This window comes from Kwoniella bestiolae, chromosome 2 (assembly GCF_000512585.2).
Source record: "Kwoniella bestiolae CBS 10118 chromosome 2, complete sequence".
NCBI lineage: Eukaryota > Fungi > Basidiomycota > Tremellomycetes > Tremellales > Cryptococcaceae > Kwoniella > Kwoniella bestiolae.
This window is the reverse complement of record NC_089242.1, coordinates 3836062-3855459: the sequence shown is the minus strand read 5'-3', so window position 1 is coordinate 3855459 and position 19398 is coordinate 3836062. Positions and strand designations below refer to the sequence as shown.

Here is a 19398-nt window from a genome sequence, read left to right as displayed (position 1 = left end):
TACGGTATCCTTTCTCAACTCGAGTCATAAAGACCACGCGATTCAGGCTCAGTCGCTGTCAAATTGGAAGAACGCTTCTGGCCTTGCCTTTGCATATATATATATATACATTTGCCGCCCAATCCCCAATGGTTGTTCTAAAGTCACTTTGTCTACAATATAATATATGTTACGATCATGGCTCAATCATCAGATATAAACACTTCACTCTGCCCCGCGCAGTCTACCGTCAGCCCACCCACCACGCACGCTAATCCTGCTGATGATACCCTCCTTTCGGGACCTTCCGAGGTGGGGGACACCCCCGGACCAGATACTGTATACTCATTGTTAAGTTGAGGTCAAATCGAGCATTGTCAATCCTACTCTTTCTGTCTCTCTTTGCTTCAGCTGATTCCTATGTGACGAAATCTCACAGGAACCTATAAAGTGGCGACATGACCGACTACCTGAAGGCTCCCGTGAATATGACCCTAAATCATTGAATCGCTTCAGAGCGATCAGTCGTCCCGATGCTCTAAGCCAGCTTGTGGAGGCTTACGAACGTGTGGCTAATAAGTCAGTGGACAAGCCAATTGTCTTGGAGAGAGATGTAAATCGCCCAAAACTCTTGCGACCAATATACGATTTATACTGTGACCAATCCTGGCTCAGCTTTGCACATGATTCGTTGACTCACCAATACTTACAAGCTGAACGTGCGAAAATTAGCCGATTCGGAGGATCGAGGCATATTGGATCGCATCAACATCGCATCTTTGTGGAAGAATTGCATTGGGATCATTTAATCCAGAATATCAAAGAATGCACTTCAAAGTTGGAAGGTAGGGGGAACATGACCAAATCCTCTAATTGAGACAAGAAGAGACTTGAGATGCAGCAAGAGATTGATAGATCTCAGCTCTGCGGTGAGGTCGGTGGCGGGTACACGGAGGACTCATTCTTCGTTACTCTCACGACTTATGATCTGGCAGATGAGCGGAAGAACAGGAGACAAACTGTCTTTAGTTGCTGCAGCGACGGAAGCGTGGTTGCTCGGTTCCAGAACGAGGAGAAACCTTACGTGTATGTTCAGGTTCCGATCAAACCCCCAACTGACCGTTCTCTCACGGAGGCAGCGCGAAGCGTATAAACTACGGATCTTCGCTTGGGTGTCATCGGAAGGTGGGCGACTCAGAAGGAATGAATGAACGAGGATGTCGTTGATACTGCGCACATTTGTTGATAGAGTCGGCGTGATGGATAGTATGATGCGATGTCTTGTAAATATGCATCTACCCATCAATATAGGAGGTTTTATCTACACGTCGCTGGCGGGTTCAAAGTATTTCCATTGATCGGGTTGAGGTTCTTGTTCGAGGTTTTCCCAGCTGTCGCAACAAACGAAGGAAGTATCAGTATCAGCATTCACACTTGATATACTTGTGGGTATAGATAGATGATGAGCAGGCACCACGAAAGAGCACGTGCACAAGCAAATGACCCGTATAATGGATGAACATGAACTCACGATTTCCACTCGATCATCTTCCCCACCAAAGCCTGTTCGGCCTTTGCCTCCTCAATGGTCAACTCGATTATCTTTCCCAATTCACTCTCCACCTTTGACACATCCTCATTTGATCTCTCTACCAACTCCAATCTATGCTTTGTCAATGCTTCTGTGGCTTGTCGGTAGACTGATCCGGAAGGTAACGAGGAGAGGGTCGAGAGGGTGGAAGAGTAGATGGATTTAAGGGCTGGGAGGGGGTCGGCGATGGGTTCGAGGCCTGTTAGACCTGTTGATGCTTTGATTGGGCTAAGGTAATTTGTGATTGAAATAAGCTAATATCGCAGGAATGGGAGAAGGGCATCCGATAGGGAAGGACGATGGCCCCGGTCCAAAAGCAGGATAGACCCAGAAAAGGGAAGAGGGAACTCACCGTAAAGCTGAGAGGAGGACTCTTGAGGCTCTGAACATGGTAACTAAAGATGCGAGTAATAAGACGAGTGGATAGTGATGAGGTGGGTGTTTGAGCTGTTGATGATATGTGATAGTATATGTTGTCTTTTGCTGAATTCGATGAATCAGGATTGGAGGAATTCAGCGGTGCAGGTACAAGTATGAGCCTGATATGTTGGAGAATAAGATGGAACCAAATGATGCTTGATGCCTTGGTCTTACCCTTTATCAGGCTCACTCGGTTCGTGTTTTTGACTTTTGATCGCGTCGGATTGCATCTGCATCTAGCTGCTCACTCATCTCATCTTGATCTTGACCTTGAAGCGAAATCGCAGTTTACTTTGCTTTATCTTGCATACAGCAGCTACGAGTACAGCCAGCCCGGTCCAAGAGGGGGACCTCGCTCTGACTCACCCTCACTCCCGTACTTACGTCCACGATGAACTCTTCTCCGCCTCCTCCCTCCTTCACCTTACCGCCCCTCCCTTCGACCGGCAACTTCCCCATCACCCCCAGTCCAACCCCGTCTCCTGAAACCGAACAAGATGGATACAAGCTCACTACCAAGGGCGCACCTCATCCGAGCCCAAGGAAGGGCAGGAATGAAGCTCATGTCAAGGAGGACGAAGGGAGGATATCCATGTATGTCAAGCTTTTTGATGGTGAGTTTTTGCTCTTCTTGATATAATGAGTGGCGCGAGTAGATGGACCTGACTATGTGAGGCAGAAATGATCAATACTGTTTTGGAATCGGAATCGTACTTGTTCACGGAGAGAGAATTATGGGTACTGAAATACATCTTGGATCTAGCTTGTGAGCTTTACCTTCCATACAAGTCATTGGGCTGGAAACTTACGATATATGTCTCAGACGAACCGCATTATCTACTTACACGACTTCTACTCCGACGTCCATGTAAGATTCACCCTTACTCCTCACTTGTCAATGCCTACTCTGCAGAACTGGGCGAAGAAGGTGTACAGAGAGCTATGAAGATCTTGTCTAAACCGTTATCTATACCTCAAAAAATTGTCGACTCAGAACCTACGTTCGTTGAAGAACCCATACCTATCGCAAGCACTTCCACCATCAAAACACCTCTGGGACCTACCAAATCCTATCCCACTCCCCTATCAGCCAAGGCCAAAGGTAAATTACCATCCGCGCAAAAGCTCAAACCATGGTCATCCCTTTCCTCAGGCCTCACACCAGAAGAGGAGAAAGCAGATCCAGAATTGGCTGAAGCATTGAAGGAAAGCCTGTGGGCATCCAAGGTGGGAAGAGTGGAGATAGATGATGATGGGTTGGAGATTCGTTCGCCCTCGCCGTCGATATTGGCTAGAAGTAGATCAGTTTCCAATTCCTCTTCGAACTCCGCTTCGTCAGGAACCAAGACACCTATAATGGAAGAATTCTCTCTGACTCCTCAACCGCCACCGCCCATCCTGTGCCTCGCTAGATCGGAGAAGGGATTGAATCTGGATGATATAATGACTTGTATATCCGCTGAGGATCTCAAGAAAATCGCTAAATCCAAGAAGATCCCTCCCTCCTCTCTGCTCACTCGGGAAACCACCATCAATGCTCTGAGGGGCATGGCTAGGAAGCAGACGGTATTAAGCTTCACTCCTGTTAAGGGTAAACAGAAGACGACCGATAAAACAAAACAAGGGACTTTACCGTTCTCGCCATCGAGTTCTTCTGGTGTTACCTCAGAATCATTATTGATCAATCAGCTCTTACCGTTCCTTGGTCATTCCGCTATCCAACTCTCCTCGGAACTCCACTCCCTAATCTCCAGAGTGAATTTGATTTTCTCTCGGACTCCACCGTTGACTTCTGGAGGATCGTCCCTGATGTTACCTTCCATCCTCGTCACCTCGCACAAAAGACGATACCCCACTTATGGTCCGCCTACAAGATCCTTGATTTGGTCTGCGAGAGATGAGCTGTTGATTTGGGAAAGAGCGGTAGGATGGGAAACGAAGGTGTCTGATGCCCTTGGTGAGAATTGGCAGGAACAGAGAAAACAGTTTGTGCCTGGCTTTGGAATTAACAATAAACCGATCATTGGTAGGACGGAGGGGGCGAAGATTGTGAAGAAGATTTGGGAGGGGGTGTGGAGTACTTGGTTGGAATTGGTGAGGGGCAGTGGGGCGGAGGAGGTGAATTATGAGAAGGAGAAGGGAGGACTGGTCGGTGATAGGTTTAAGACTGGTGAGTCCAAATCCCAACTGGCAGTCAGTTTCACTAGTTCACTCATGAATCGATCGTTATACTCACGAAATCACGGTTTATATAGGTCATGTCTTGACGAGAATCGTGTACAAGGTGAGCTTGCATGAGCCCTGTGACCCAGTCCAAGCTGACAGATGGTATAGGGAGCGACTGCATTGGGTATCCTGCACGAGTACGATGCGGAATGTATGGTGTTGAACGCCTTGTTGGCTCAGCGGAGATGGAGAAGGAGCAAGCGAGGGTGAGTGTGTCCTTCAGTGTGCGAGCACAGCAAAATAAAACGAATGGGAATACGCTGACCTTGATCCAACGGCACAGCGCATGGTACGATCGACTGGCTTTGGTCCTGATGAATCACTACAATACCACTCCAGAAGAGAAGGAAGAAAAGCTGCGCGAAGCTACTCAAACGTGCATCGATGCTTTGTTAGATGAAGATACACATATGAGTAAGCTCTCCACTTGCCATTTCTATAAACACCCGAGCTTATTCGTTTCCGTGTCATGTAGTATATCGACCCGCATTATCACGTCGTCTGACCCGATTGGAGAATAAGCTCAACCTACCTCCTGACGAGAGGCATATATCTTATGCGTCATTGAATAAATGCGAGACTCGAGAACTCACCGCACCGAGAGTAATGGAGAATATGGGTGCGCCAAGGTACCGAGATCGTGCGAGATCTGCTTCTGAGAGTGTAAGAGGTGATCGAGAGGCTAGTCTAGGGATGGGTGATGAGGAGATTCGAGCTGGGGGTATGGGCATCCAGCAGACTGGGAAATCTGTTTGGCTAGGACGGGAGGGGGAGGTAACGGTTGAAGGGTGGGTGTTGGAGTGGTGGGAGGATAAAGGGTATAAGGGGTGAGTGGGTAGTCTTAAGCCGTCATCTTTTGTTATGTGGGAGTAGTGAGCTGATATAGGTCTAAGCAGATTTCATTCGGAATCTTCAATCTTGACCACCCTCTTCACCATCCTCATGTGGCCTATCCTCTTCTCACCCCTCCCAGGAGCGTTCGAAACTCCCTATCAGACTGCTCCCCTGGATCTGGGGGAAGATACCTTCGCCCCCTCCCGATCTGCCGCTATTGAACAGCGCCTGGAGGAGATGAGTACCACTTCCACCGCGCTGGATATGCTCAGGGAGATTGACGAGAGGGAAAGAGTCAGAGGTACTTGGGCGGTAGGGGTGAACTGGGAGTACTCGGCGGACGATCTTAGGGAGATTCTGGAGTGTATAGGTGGGAGCGCGATGTCGGGGGTGTGTAGGATGTTGGCGGAGGAGTATAGGCATAGGAGCTCGGGGGTACCTGATTTGATGTGAGCGAATTTTTCATTCTTTTCTATCTATACGCCTTCCTGTTGGGACGTGAACGTAAATTCATTGGTCGTGAAGATCTCAAGCAAGTGAATAGTAAGCTGATTTATCACTTGCGCGATTTGTAGAGTTTGGAATTACGAGAAGAAGGAAGCTAGGTTCGTGGAAGTTAAAGGACCTGGAGATAGTTTGTCTGAGACTCAGAAGGTGAGGATACCCATTGCGTGTCTTCACTATCATCAGATACCTTAGATCTCTCTCTTCGATCTCAAGGGACAGTCCGTGACAAGAGGTCATTGCTAATCTGTGATATCGTAGGTATGGATCGACGTCCTTCTCTCGTCCGGGATCCCCGTAGAAGTCTGTCGGGTCAAAGAGAAAATAGCGAGTACCACGCAAATAGAGAAAGTGGAGAAGAAGCGCAAGTCGAACGAGAATGCCAGCAAGAAGAACAAAAGGGTTAAGAAAGAGTATGAGAGAGGTGTAGATGGGGAGTTTGTGGAAGTAGTTGATGGGAATACGATGTTGAAAGATGAGGAAGATGAAGGTTGGGAGAGGGATGATGAGATGGGGAGGGAAAGTGGGGATGAAGGGAGAGGAGAGGGGAGGTGGGAGAAGAGGTGACCGAGGTTTGAGTCAGGTATATCATATCATTTCATATATTACCCTGGGACTACTTGTATACGCCGTTGTATCCATTGCACTCGTTACTGTTGTTGTATATCGATGAATGAGATTGCATCTCCTGCTATTGCTGTTGATCTCGCTACCGAATGGTGAAAATGTCTATCACGTGATCTTGAACGGAGGTTTTGGTTGCATTTGCGGTGATGTCCGATTCCGATGTCATGGATGTTTTCGAAAAAAGTTGAGAGAGATGATGATGATGATGACCAATGCCAGGTCGATGATTTCAGTGTGTCGTTCGTAGTCTTGAAAGGCCAGCAGATAATAGGCTTTCAAAGAGGAAGCCTGTAAGAAACCGCCGAAGCGACTCTTATTCTTACCCCCAAACTCAAACGAACACCCAATCCGCCATGTCAGACGCATTCTCAACACCAGCCGAACATGCCCTGGTCCATCCCGAGTTGGAACAGATAGTGGAGAGTGCCAAAGCTGGTCCTAGCTCGATGGGGGATGGTAACGAGGGGATATCGATTGAAGATGCTTTCGAGGTTGATGAGACTGTCAGAAGGATCTTGGAGGGGGGATATAAGACTGTAAGTTGAATTCCAGATTATATTGTTTAGCTTGGCTTCTCTCCATCGCCCACTGAATCTTCGGCTAGGGCAGTGAGCAGAAGTAGAAAGATCGGTCTGTCTTGGATTAGACGGAGCTGATATCGGTGAACCGCTCGTAGATCGGTCTTCAGTTCCCCGACGAACTTCTTCCGTCATCTGTCCAGGTGTATCGGGCCATACAGATGAAAATTCAGCATACTGGTGCTCAGGCTTATGTGCTGGCTGATAGTACCTATGGCAAGTGAGTGTCATTGACTCGCTCGTTCTCAATCTCCATTGGGCGTTCTCGTCATTGTTGTATGTCTTTTAGCTGACCGTATGCTCGAATCGTAATAGTTGTTGCCCCGACGTTCTGAGCTGTCTTCATCTACCTGCGGACTTCTTGGTTCATTATGGACATGCATGTCTGACACCGTGAGTATCACTCTTCCGGCCCTCCATCAATGGGGATGGCAGCTGACTCTGAAGTCGTTGACGATTCAGTACCGACGCATTGCCAGTATTCTACGTATTCCCTCGGCGAAAGTTCGATATAGCCCACGCAGCCGAGCAATTTTTGGAAGCTAGTCAAGATGACCTCAGTGAAGATGGAGGAAAAAAGGGGGTGGTGGTAGTTTGGGATGTTGCCTTTGACTGGTTAGCGGGTGAGTCTTTTGACGAAGAACACCAGGCACTAGTTGCGCAACTGTCGCTTTCTTGCATCACGAGGGTGTATTGTCAGCGCTGATATATACGAAAATTGCAGATGAGATACAAAGTACTTTCAACAAGACCATCACCCACCCGATCAACTTCGCTAAAATCCAAAAACCACCTACTTCCTCATCCCCGTCTCCCTCGTCATCGGTGGAAACTGCAAATGGGAAAGGGAAAGGCAAGGCTCCTGCTTTAAGGTCGATCGAACCTCCTGCCGAAATGGACATGAGCGATTGCACACTTTGGTATATCGGTGAAGAGGGGAGGAGTAGCATCAACCTACAGATGAGTTATGCGAATAATCCTGTGAGTACACTTTTCCCTCTCTTCGCTTGACTGGCGAGTCTCTCCAGCACGATCCCCGCTGAAGCTGACCCTCGTCGCATTCAGCTTTACATCTACTCCCCCAGCACATCTTCCGTAACATCCCTGCACCGCCAGACCTCCCGACTCCTCCAGCGCCGCCTATTCGCCCTCCATCAAGCTATGAGCGCCGACATATTCGGTCTGATCGTATCGAACATCGGCCTATCCTCCTCCCAACCATTATTACACCAGCTCCGATCGGACCTACGCAAAGCCAAGAAGAAATCGTATACTCTATCGGTCGGACGACTAAACCCCGCCAAATTGGCCAATTTCGCTGAGATCGAATGCTTCGTCCTGGTTGGATGCAATGAGGGTGGACTGGTAGATAATTCAAAGGATTTCATTAGACCTATCATTACGCCTTGGGAGTTGGAATTGGCATTGCAAGGGGAGGGACATGCTTGGGAGCCTGAGAAATGGACTTTGGATTTGGGCAAGGTCTTAGATGGTGGGTCCAAGTTCAACGAGTCACGATGAGGGAGGTGAAGCTGATCAGATTTTCTGGATTATCGCAGAGGCTAAGGAAAGAAACGCCGCTGAAAAGCCCACATTTAATGGACATAATGGAGAGGACGACGACGATGATCCTGAGTTCTCATTGATCACGGGGAAGATGCGTACCAAGAAGACATTCAAGGGTGCAACGGATTCCACAGAGAGTGAGTATCACCAGATAAAATCATGATAATGTAGCTGATGTGAATGCCACATTATAGTCCCTTCTGAAGGCATCCAGTCCTTGACATTGCGAAATCAGAATTTCACTCTGGCGAAACTGGAATCTGCCGGTAGCAATTTCCTAGCTTCCCGACAATTTAGAGGGTTGGAACCTAGATATGGGCTGGATGAACCTAGTTTGCTGGAGGAAGGGAGGAGTGGGGTTGCTAGAGGTTATACCGAGGAGAAATGATGGGACACGACTGCATATGCATAATCTCAGTGAAAAATATCAAGTTAACAACATGGTCATCCAGGTTTTATGGGATTGAATCTCTCGATCGAGCCGAAGGAGTAATCAATATCCTTATCATCTTCGTGTTCTTGACGGTGTCAGCCCAAATATCGCATCCTCCTCGGGAGCACGATCTTCGATTCATGCTCTTGACGGTCCAAACCCGAACCCAAACTCTCCCTCGTTGTCGCGAGGACGATTTTCGAGTGACTTGACCCACTTTTCAACAAGAGTCGCATCGGGCTGACAGCCATATCTTGGAAATTTCAACGTTTTGGTAGTCTCACCGTACTGCAAAGTGAACCTTGTCGGCTCGTTCGGGACTTGTGACACTTTGAGCTCATAGTCCACGAAATTCTTGTACTTGGCCTCAAGGGTATATTCATCCAAAGATAGCGGAGCTACCTCTGACTCCCATCCGTGCCGCTTTTCGTTCAGGATAGTCGAGATCATCGGTTCGATCTCCTTCTTGATATACTTCTCGTAACCACTGTCAACTGGCAATGTGACGTTCCAGCCGAACTTATTTGACATATCAGCTTTAAGGGACGAGTGTGCGTCCCCATCCACAAAAGAGGCGACGGCAGTGATCGCGGAATCTGTCCAGTCTTCGGCGAGTACATCGTCATATTTCTTGAGCTCGATTGCGTTCTCGGCACTGGAATGATCGACCGTGGGTTGTTGAACCGATGCATCAGGCATCGTTACAGCTGTATGTACCCCATCAGAAGATGTGGTAGGGACCTTGCTGATAGAACCCTCCCGAATGGGAAGAGTATCTGTGGTATCGTCCCGTTGGATGGGGGTCTTTTTCAACACCATTTTGAAGCTAGAGATACTGTGACTAGTCAGTCCCTGATTATGCGGATATCAATCAGAGAACGAGTGAAAGTGATGTAGAAGGACCTGTCCAGTTTGTTTGGGGCAAGGGAATTTCGCATAGTGTGACTTACGAGTGATAATTGTATTTGTTCAGTGAAAAGTTATGGAAAAACTTGATGGAGTGGCGAGGGCTTGGAATAAATTTGCAGTACAATGCAGGATATACTCCCCTTTTTATATGTGATCATGAGGCTATGTAGCACACGTCTTCGATCGACCACAGAACGAGACTGGTCGACACTTGCAAAGGAGGTATGAGGCGTGAAAGGAGGACGGGTATCAAATTGCTGTGTGACAGGTTGGTCTGGACTGGCATGACGACATCACGATTCAAAATGTCATCCCACTGCTGCGGCCTTCGTAAAGGCTTACTCAAACGAGCGTTACAACTTCGAAGTTCACATTTCGTTTGTCCAAGATACATACAATGGAGGGACGACTACGTGATTGTCCTGCGAGTGCCGTTGGGTTTCAAAGAAGAAATCAGAGATGAGCTATAAGTTCTTCATGCTCTGTCCACCTACGAAAAAAGTACAAAATTCATATACGATCGTTAATATGAACGATGTTTGCATATGCAGAAGAAACAGAGATAGCACCAGATATGAAAATCTAACCACTCTTCGATCATACCTCTCAACAGTAGCCCCATACCACTATGTACATGAATAACCTTGAGACGACCTCATGTTCTGAGGCTTGTCGTTAAGCTTTGTCGTTAAGGCTCTAGACCATGGCATGACCAGCGTTCTTAATCCAAGCTGCATCCGGCTCCACTTCGTTCTTTTAGGTCTCGGCGTCAATTGATGGATCGGCGAGAGTCAGTGAGACCGCTTCCGTGTCATGAGTTGACTGTGCGTACTTGTCGGAGATCTCAGGGTATCCTCCCAATCCTTTCCCATATCGAGAGCAAATTCACTTGCGAGACCAGTCAGTAATTTCCCATTAACATAGACAGGTGGGATACGGTCATCAATAAGTGGTTCTGATTTCTTGAACTCCAGCTCATCTGACTGCGCGTACTTTCCGGTAAGTGCCAATGTCGATACAACCTCTGTCAGTCGCGACGGCTGAAACGGAGGGAGATGAAATTTCGTTTCCACACAATGACGCCCATCGTCTCGCTCATAGGCCATCTCCACAGTCTTCTCTCTTGAACTCAAAGCGTGAGCCTCAAGCAATTGTTCACAGAAATCTCTGTAAAAATCCTCCTTATCTTCTTCATGTAGCAGACCATCGGCCATTGATCTACCTCTCACGTGAAACATTATACCTGCGTGTCGTCGGACTGATTCTTTGATCGTATCATGGTCGGTGCCATCTGTTGGAACGAAAAGTGGTTCTTCAGCGAGCTCCGCCATAGTTTGATCGGTGAATACATCACGCCACTTTTCGGCAGTAGGATCGTTTTTGAGCGTGAATTGAGAAGAATAAGTAAGAGTGGGGTCAGGGTGAGGCCTCCCGATTTCGCGATATGGTCGGATCGTGACTACCACCTCATCTTTTTCTCGACTACCCATCGTATATATCGACTACTTATAAGCACTCTCAACGTTGTTGATACTACGCCAGATGAAAGGATATTGGAAGGGTTACCAATCAGCAATAGCAGCTAAGTCGTGTCTATTATGGGGATGAAATACCAATACAAAGCAACATTCGCTCACCATTTATATCTCTTTCTGAATCGAATTACAAGTCTCTCCTTGGCCGGTCAACACGGGCCCAGGAAGACGATAACTCCTCCGCTGTCGACTTCTTGTATATCAATATAGCAAGACGCGTTGGCCTGGGCCTGGATCACCGATCACATCGCATGATAGTGACCAAAGGTTGACATGTCAGATCGGGACCAGCAGTGTATGACATGTATCAAGAACTCCGGACTACTCCGGATTGTCCTTCCGTCGAGACAGAATGACCTCCGAGTGTATCGGAATAGCTATACCGTTATCAAAGGCCACATATGGTTCTTGTCACGAAGGCCAGTTTGACAATCAGAAAAAAAAATCGTAATCGATATCGGCGAACTCGGCCAAAGCAATGAGCGGGATCAAAAGCAGTGTTTCTTAGGAAAATCCTGATGATCGTCCGACTGTGGCGGGCGTCCGAGGGGAGATCTACCTCGTTGGCGGTTTTCCTGGTACAGTACTGTAGGTCGCATTTTAGCGTTTGCGAGGTTCTGCACTTTCGAAGCCCTCCATTGAGCAGTATCGCGGGTAGGAATCTGGCAATCGACAGATGCTCGGCACCAGGATAGAGCAAGTCAATGGGTAATATTCATGAGACAGGTTCATGGACAGGAGTGATGGGAGAGGAACAGCGGAGTCATAATGTACTGTACGTAAATTTTATTGGGGTAAATCCCACTGCTGCACGTTATGAATATACTGGAAGCCCTGCGGCCATTCTCTTTTACCCTAATGATGTAATTGATCGCTTTCTTTCCCCTTCATTTGTACATGGGATCCATATATGACTCAAGAGGTCTTCCCCGAGGATGGAGGCTTTCCAATACTATTCCCTGCGCTTGACTGAGAGGCTGTGTCGCCGGCACCGGGGATGCAGAACTTGAGCTCCCAAAATCTATTACCACAGGGCCAATCGAATACTAACCTGTATATGTCGTCGTCCTTAAGGTAATCAAACATCAGTCGGTCTTCACTGAATCTCTTTATCGCCGCCTCGCGGGTTCCTTCGTCCTCTTTGGTGGTCATTTCTTCGAAGTTTTCTAGACCAAGATCATACATTATATCGGAATGCCGTCTTAACGAGTTTTTCGTCGTACTCAGTTTTGATTCGGAGATTGAGGGAGTGTTTTGCTTAATACATTCCATGTATCCTTCTAGGGCAGAGTCCCGCCATTTCTCCATTATGGGGTCTTTTACCTTCGGTTCAAAAGTTGAAGGATAAGAACAAGACTCGGGAGGTTTGTTTGACCCTCTATCCCAATGGAGCCCCTTATAAACTATTATGTCTTGACTGGTCGACGTTGGACCTCGAGTTTCAAGGGCAGCTTCACTCCCGTTGGTTGACATTGAAAGCGAAGATACCTGGATGGCGATGGTGAAGCTCGGTTAAAGATAGGTTTATTTTCTGACGAACATAGATGTACGTGAAAGTGATATATAAAGGCAAATTGCCTTGTGGCACTTTATAGATGGAGCGCTTCTGAAATGAGTACGATCCCCGATGATTTCGGGGCTGCGCCCCTCAAAAACCACCCTGATATTCCGCCTCTCGGAGAGAAGGCTAACTAGTCATGCTTGACGAAGTATCCGGCGATTGCGCACTTCAATGCAACGAGTTTCTCTGCTAGTTGCTCTTGGGTGATGATTGGGTTCCAAACCTTCAGGCTAGATCGAAGACTCAGCAGAAGAAATCACTGCACCGAAAATCCGTAGTAATCTTCACCATATAGCCTTGTACACACTGAAATGGGAATATTGCTGTCACTGAAAAATCACATGCATGCTGACAATCATATTAAAAATCAAGCTCCATTGGACGCAGATCGCTTACTATCTACACGTTTTTTCCCTATGCAATCTGGTATAGGATACCCGCCCAGCTTCCCAGAAATATAATGCGCAACTTATCTTCAACTGCGTTGTCTCATTTGACAGGATCCACAGGTTTCTTTCCCAAGCTTATTACAGTATGTTTCGGAAATCATATTCTTCAGTGATGAATTCAACTTTGCCATAGCTTCATTGTGCTGAACTTTGCTGGTTACTTATCACATTGAATTACTTTCCACATCGGGGTTGCTCTCAATTGCACTTCTATCTGGATCGTCCACAAAGTGTGGTAGTTCTCGCTGGCTTTTCGAGTTCGTAGAAGGCGCTGCGCCATTACCCAGCCCGATAGTCCCTCCCACAGTGACAGAACCTTCACTGTCGTCACGACACTTGGACATGACGGACGCATCCGCGGCGCTGGTAGAGGCTGAAGCTGCGGAATTTCCTAATAGCCAGCGATTGCTCTCCATTGAGTTTTCCAACTCTTTGCTGAGACCGGGAGGATTGGTGTTGAGTTCAGAGTTTGAGAAAGCTGCCCCAACCCCTTGAGATGCTGCCGTTCTGGCATCCTCGTTCGGTGTTTGGCCGGTTTGACCTTCAAAGCCTTGAGTGCCAGAGACGACGCTTTCCGCAACTGGTCTCGTTGGGATCTCAAATTCAACAGAAACACAATGCTCGTTGTCATAGGAGTCGTATCCGATTTTGTATGTGTGTGGCTTTCCCCACCCTATGTCCCACGCTTCTTGCAAGTCAAGATTCTCTTCCACCAAATGTTGCAGGAACTGGTCATGAGTCTTGAATTGTTCAGCCGAGGGACACTTCGATTCCGATCGACGTCGTACCACATCAAAGATAGCGTGCACGTGAGACTTTACCAGGCTCTTCAGGGTGACTGGGTGCAGCTCCTCTGAAAGAGTGGGTCGAGAGTTTGCCAAAATATATTCTGTGTATCTGTCTATACACTGTTTCCGCCACTCAGCCTCGACGGGGCCGGAAGCGGCAGTCGTTCCATGATTGGGAGCGCACAGCCACCGCTCTTTGGCATTGCGACAAGATTCTGTTTGAAGGCAGACCCGGACATCTATCGCGGCTTTGTCGGAAATGCCAGCAGATGGGTCGTAACATCGATTGACCTCGGGTTCGAACGGATCTGAGTACCGCATATTGCACGGTAGGTGATGCTTATAGGAGCAGTTCAATGATCTTTCAGTGTCTGGATAACTGTAACGACAAGACTCCCTGACCAGAATTCGGATTTGAATAAACTAATTGGTCGAGAAGAAGTGGCAAGAGAATAGAATCGTTTTATACCTTGAAAATCTAGGTCAGCCCGATGATGTCGGGGTGTTATCCGATACGTGCGGACGAAGAAGGCCGTAAGATTAGCACACTATACACGGCTTGGGACCATTTACCATCATAAAGCAGGTCAGATTGGCAATCTCAAAGATAGACTGAAATTGATCACCGCAGCGACAAAAAGCCAGATGTATCAGAAGGCAGATGCTTTTATGATCCGGTCTATCGAAGACCAAGGTGGCCTGGAACTGTCTTGAGTCTTGAGCAGTGATAGGTTTGTATCAACTCATCGAGTGGAGCTCTTCGAAACACAAGCATCCTTTCATAGACAACGGTCGAAGGCCTGGGGCCAAGACCTGAAGTTACCCATCATTGAGGTCGATGCATCTTCAGTATGTCACCATTCAAATAGCCTAGACAGCTTCACGAATACATGTATAATATATCCTCCATGAATGGTCGGAAACAGAGTTTCGATGGAAATAATCAGTCTGGCCGAACTGAAAATCGATGAGGAGCAAGAAACCCCCATGGGTTAATATCTGGACGCGATGTATCGCGTAACGCAAATTTGCATTAATGGTTGTGTCACAAGCACGTGGAATACAGCTCATCGGTAACAGTATGCATACCCTTCTTGAGATTTCAGTCAGGTCAATTTCACCTGCCCACGTTCAGGTTCAACAATCTACGAAAGCCCATCTACACTCCTCACCCTTGCAAATCCTTCCCCATCCCGCCGCGCCTTGACCCCCTACACAGCTTCCTATCATATCCCCCCAGTTGAAATCGCCAGTATTATACTCGCAGATGTACCCATAAGCGACGGCACCCCACACAAAAAAGTTCAGAATGATCAGCACAGCGACCATCCAGTCCATCTGTTCTGCTCGATGAATATGTGTGGTGGAGTGACAATGGGGACATGAGTGTGTGGGAAGCTCGGACGGAGAGGTGGGATGGAGGTATGGACAAGTCGATGCGAGCACGCTCGGTGGAGGAGCTAGGAGCAGTGTACCTTCACTAGGGGATGAGAGGGGCTTGTACAGCGGTGGAGAGTTTGGGGAGTACCGCGGTGGGGAGTTTGGATATGCCGATGGGATCGGTAGCCCTTGTTGGACGGAATGGGAGATTGCTATAGGTCTGGCAAGGTATTCACTATAGTTACCGTCCTGGGTAGGTGGAATCGGACCGGGACAAGGACCGTGAGATGGTATACACGGTCGATGGCTGATCGGTCTGCCTGAGCAGGGCTGAGCTTGGGTACGGAGGTATCGTTCAGATTCTGCCTGGAACAGCTCTAAAGATCCGGTCGTTGGCTCCTGGCCTGAGATAGGGGAATCCCTTGGACACGGTCCAGGTGGTGGCAAGCATGGTAAAGGGGTGCCTGGGTCGGGTCGAACCGGGTTCCCATCTTCTCTTGAGCAAGAGCAGTGAGGAGAAGGAGGCTGTACTGGCTGATAGGTACTGAATGAGCCGTCAGGATATGTTGATGGTTGGAAGAATGACATATTAGATGACTGTGAGGATGATAAATCCGGTTAGCTGGGCGTCCAATGCAGGTTTGAGAGTTACTTACATGATGTGGGATCAACGAGAATGACCTATCTGTATTCAAGGTAGCAAGGTGCAATAGAGCAACGGAAGCTCTGATCAATTGTACCGAATTGCTTGTTTATCGAGATTCCGCCGTCCAGGTGTGTCCAGTTCATATACTGTTCTATGTATTTGCGAACCGAGTCATGGCGAGCAATATTGTAGCGAACTTTTGAAAGAAGATCATGTCCTTCTTTTCTAGATGAGGGGATGGAGTCAAAAGAAGGGACCACGATTTGCAATATGAGGGCAGGGGATTGATAAAGGAAGGACCATGAAAGGAGAGAACGCTCATCAAAGGAGGTAGAGGGGGAATGGAGGGCTCCATGACGTAAGATATGACAGAGTTCGAGACGATTCTCTCGGTACCATGGTACACGAAATGATCCTTGCATCTTTGCATGCAGAGTCATATCCTTACGATCTGAGGCAAGAGTTGCTGGGTACTGGTCGCCCACTCACAACCTATCTCTTGTCCAACAATGACAGATCACCTCTGACTTCTTTGCCTTTACCTGAAAGCAAGCAGATCTTGTCCTCTGTGCTCACTGACCAAGTGGCATAAATAGTTTCACGGCCCTTGTGAAAGCCAACGGTTCCATTCCAAAGGAGCTTCTCTTTCGTCAAGAATGATCTCACGGCTTCTTCGTCTCCTACTTGATCTTGCAAAGTTTCTTCGAGATTGATCGCGCCTTGTTGAATCGCCTTTTTGATTAGTTTTTTTCTCTCCTCGCCCACAGGTAGCCATGCTCGCTCGTCGAATGCGGCGTCCCCAGGTAGCCTTCTCAATGCTCTTTCGGTCCATTTAGAGTGAACGTGACCGAGAGACCATTCCTCATAGCAGAAATCAGACACTGTTACCTTGGGCCATTTGTCCTCGCTCTGGATTCCATTCTCAGGTCCTAAACGCCAGCTTTCGGTCAGCCATTTCGGAGTGGATGCATTCCTTGTACGACAGGCACTGTTAGAGTGAATCTCGTTTTTTGCCGAGCCTTCATCTCTTTGTCGCCAATCGTTGGACTCCAGAGCCTTGGACTGCCCAGACAAGTTGTTGACTGTTTTCATCGGTGGTCAGCAGAGCATATGGTAGTCTTGTGCAGCCTCGTTGAGAATCGCACGCACAATCTGGGTAGGCTACTTACTACTGTTGGATCGCCACTGGCGTGTAGGATGTTTCGAATGCTTATCCTGCGAAAGATCCGTGTGGAAGTTGTACGACATCTGGAAATGGAAACGTAAGAAGTGTGGCAAAGAGCGTTACTGCAACGTTAGTACGACAACATCGGGATAAAATCCACTTATTTATAGTCAACATCTGGAGCAGATTGGCTGTAACACTCCACGGCATACAAAGGAGGGATGTGACCAACTGAAGATAAGGGGCCCTGAGGCTTTCGTGCTTGCTAGTTCTGGGAAGAGCTCACGAAGTACCTGCTCTTCAAGAAGGATAATTCCCACAAGGGAAGAATGAGTACCTGAAACAGTTGGTTGCGTCTCTGCGAAATCGAAATCGTGACATCCTTTGTCTCTTTTTGGACGTTGTGACAGTCGGAAGCAGGGGGATGTGTGAAAGCGAGCATCGTGAGAGATGTAGAAGGGGCGCCACGCAAGTTCTGCCACACTCGCTTCAGATAACAACCTCCCTCCACTCACTTGACCAAGATCATCTCTGACAAGTTCTTCCTTTAAGTCAAGAACTTTAACACCTGTTCAAGCTCCCCAGTACTGTGTTATACGATTTGTGCATAATGTCCTCACATTCGGACGAAGCGGAATCCTCGGCCCAAGCGCTAGAGCGATACATAACCGAGCAACTGTCGGGACTATCTTTGACCGTCCCGCAAGATGATGTGAGTTTTCCACCTCTCCTCTACTATTTGAGTTGCGAATGTCGTACACTCTTGGTCGAGCCCTCAGATAAGACTAGGTTTAGCAGTGCCACATGAGCTGATATACTGATATATCATCAGGTCGAGATGATGGCTCGTTTCGTGGAAGAGGAGGGTTTGGAGAGGGATGAGAAATTGGATGGTGTCCGAGGGATGTTGGAGGGTGTTGTTGAGGGTGTGAGATACCGTTTCCCTTTACTGTGACTCTCATAAGACGTTCAGCTGATGGATATCTGAGTAGGGCGTTCTGCTTGATGAAGGGGTAGATGAGATCCTGGGGAATGTGATTGACGAACAGGAGAGGTTGAAAATTGCCGAAGAGGAGAGACAAAGGGAGAGAGAGGAGGAAGGTGGGTCCATAACTTCTTCTTACGATTCATAATCAAACAAACCCCGTCGATACGCTCTACCACCCCTCCAATGCTGGTGCTAAGACTGATGATAATACATATATTCACACCAGACAAACCCCCCACCCCACCACCCAAACCATCCGACATCCTCTCCTCCCTTACGCCCGAAGAACTCAAAGCCGCCCAAAAACAAGCTCTCCTCCGACAGTACGCCTACGTCGACGCATCGGAGGAAGAGGTGCGCGCCGCCCTAGCCGCTAATAGCGACAGAGATCCAAACGCTCCTGCGAAAGCTGGAGCGGGGGCTGGGAACGACGAGAAGAAGGCTGCTGAGGAGAGGAGGAAGCAGATCGAAGATGCTTTGAGGCTTGATGGGAGGAAGAAGAAGTATAGGAAACAGCAGGAAGGTGGGTCTATCGTCTGGACTGGGAATCTGCTGCGAGGTCTGTTGGGTGTAAGAGTGTAGGGGGGAGTATGGTAGAAATGTTCGTTGGAGCTAATCATGCTTCGTTATTGAATTTTCTTTTCCTCCTAGTGGACCTGCTCGCACCCAATCTGAACCGCGAGAAGGTGGCCTACCGTGCTCAGATGGAGAGAGAGGCGGCCAAGAGCGCAGCGCAGCAGAAGAAAGATCGAGATAAGGCTGCGTTGGACAAACAGAGGTGAGTGGTCCGGTCGATTCGTAAACCCAACAAGAATGTCCTGCCCGGTGTGGTGTGTGAGAGCGGTCAAGCTGATATTCCCGTATACTGTGTATAGGGCCGATCAAGCCAAAGCCAAAGCTGATAAGCAGAAGAAGGCTGCCAAGCAGGAGAGGAGAGCGTAGATGTTGGGAGATCGAGTTCTGTTTTCTCATTTCAACATCTGTTGGAGTAGATGCCTCTCGTAAGACGATATCGCAAGGAAGTCAAGGAGATACACATATCCAGCAATAATAACTCATACCCATAAAATACAGTATCATTGATTGATCCGAATAGAATATGCATCACTGTAGCTACATCTACATAAATGTACACGAGATACAATCAAGATATGCACAAGAATGTCGAAATGTCCTATATACAAAAGGTATAGTATATGTACAATATGGTTGATGGGTA

General features: G+C 48.0%; 11 protein-coding genes across 11 annotated transcripts; 4 read left to right on the top strand and 7 right to left on the bottom strand.

Annotated features, from left to right (window-relative positions):
• Positions 1–177: 177 nt before the first annotated feature.
• Positions 178–856, top strand: I302_104599 (uncharacterized protein; the record flags this gene model as incomplete). The annotated part of the gene is made up of 3 exons (XM_019189954.1): positions 178–291; positions 419–558; positions 712–856. 3 exons carry the CDS (start codon positions 178–180, stop codon positions 854–856), a joined length of 399 nt encoding a protein of 132 aa, XP_019049516.1.
• Positions 857–1300: 444 nt separating this feature from the next.
• Positions 1301–1960, bottom strand: I302_104598 (uncharacterized protein; the record flags this gene model as incomplete). The annotated part of the gene is made up of 3 exons (XM_019189953.1): positions 1301–1370; positions 1511–1798; positions 1923–1960. 3 exons carry the CDS (start codon positions 1958–1960, stop codon positions 1301–1303), a joined length of 396 nt encoding a protein of 131 aa, XP_019049515.1.
• A 421-nt stretch (positions 1961–2381) lies between these two features.
• I302_104597 (uncharacterized protein) lies at positions 2382–6121 on the top strand (the record flags this gene model as incomplete). The annotated part of the gene is made up of 10 exons (XM_065869912.1): positions 2382–2604; positions 2670–2756; positions 2814–4160; positions 4246–4274; positions 4325–4422; positions 4500–4630; positions 4692–5043; positions 5113–5499; positions 5626–5704; positions 5816–6121. 10 exons carry the CDS (start codon positions 2382–2384, stop codon positions 6119–6121), a joined length of 3039 nt encoding a protein of 1012 aa, XP_065725984.1.
• Positions 6122–6534: 413 nt separating this feature from the next.
• On the top strand, positions 6535–8713 carry I302_104596 (diphthamide biosynthesis protein 2; the record flags this gene model as incomplete). Its single annotated transcript, XM_065869911.1, has 8 exons — positions 6535–6717; positions 6858–6979; positions 7075–7152; positions 7222–7382; positions 7484–7740; positions 7825–8251; positions 8319–8462; positions 8520–8713. 8 exons carry the CDS (start codon positions 6535–6537, stop codon positions 8711–8713), a joined length of 1566 nt encoding a protein of 521 aa, XP_065725983.1.
• A 183-nt stretch (positions 8714–8896) lies between these two features.
• Positions 8897–9577, bottom strand: I302_104595 (uncharacterized protein; the record flags this gene model as incomplete). The annotated part of the gene is made up of 1 exon (XM_019189950.1): positions 8897–9577. One exon carries the CDS (start codon positions 9575–9577, stop codon positions 8897–8899), a length of 681 nt encoding a protein of 226 aa, XP_019049512.1.
• An 881-nt stretch (positions 9578–10458) lies between these two features.
• I302_104594 (uncharacterized protein) lies at positions 10459–11157 on the bottom strand (the record flags this gene model as incomplete). The annotated part of the gene is made up of 1 exon (XM_019189949.1): positions 10459–11157. One exon carries the CDS (start codon positions 11155–11157, stop codon positions 10459–10461), a length of 699 nt encoding a protein of 232 aa, XP_019049511.1.
• Positions 11158–12117: 960 nt separating this feature from the next.
• I302_104593 (uncharacterized protein) lies at positions 12118–12510 on the bottom strand (the record flags this gene model as incomplete). Its single annotated transcript, XM_019189948.1, has 1 exon — positions 12118–12510. One exon carries the CDS (start codon positions 12508–12510, stop codon positions 12118–12120), a length of 393 nt encoding a protein of 130 aa, XP_019049510.1.
• Positions 12511–13376: 866 nt separating this feature from the next.
• Positions 13377–14321, bottom strand: I302_104592 (uncharacterized protein; the record flags this gene model as incomplete). The annotated part of the gene is made up of 1 exon (XM_019189947.1): positions 13377–14321. One exon carries the CDS (start codon positions 14319–14321, stop codon positions 13377–13379), a length of 945 nt encoding a protein of 314 aa, XP_019049509.1.
• An 816-nt stretch (positions 14322–15137) lies between these two features.
• I302_104591 (uncharacterized protein) lies at positions 15138–15968 on the bottom strand (the record flags this gene model as incomplete). Its single annotated transcript, XM_019189946.1, has 1 exon — positions 15138–15968. One exon carries the CDS (start codon positions 15966–15968, stop codon positions 15138–15140), a length of 831 nt encoding a protein of 276 aa, XP_019049508.1.
• Positions 15969–16518: 550 nt separating this feature from the next.
• Positions 16519–17274, bottom strand: I302_104590 (uncharacterized protein; the record flags this gene model as incomplete). The annotated part of the gene is made up of 2 exons (XM_019189945.1): positions 16519–17108; positions 17196–17274. The coding sequence occupies 2 exons, from the start codon at positions 17272–17274 to the stop codon at positions 16519–16521; spliced, it is 669 nt and encodes a 222-aa protein (XP_019049507.1).
• Positions 17275–17801: 527 nt separating this feature from the next.
• Positions 17802–19121, top strand: I302_104589 (uncharacterized protein; the record flags this gene model as incomplete). The annotated part of the gene is made up of 6 exons (XM_019189944.1): positions 17802–17903; positions 18024–18119; positions 18184–18292; positions 18406–18702; positions 18831–18957; positions 19055–19121. The coding sequence occupies 6 exons, from the start codon at positions 17802–17804 to the stop codon at positions 19119–19121; spliced, it is 798 nt and encodes a 265-aa protein (XP_019049506.1).
• Positions 19122–19398: the final 277 nt, after the last annotated feature.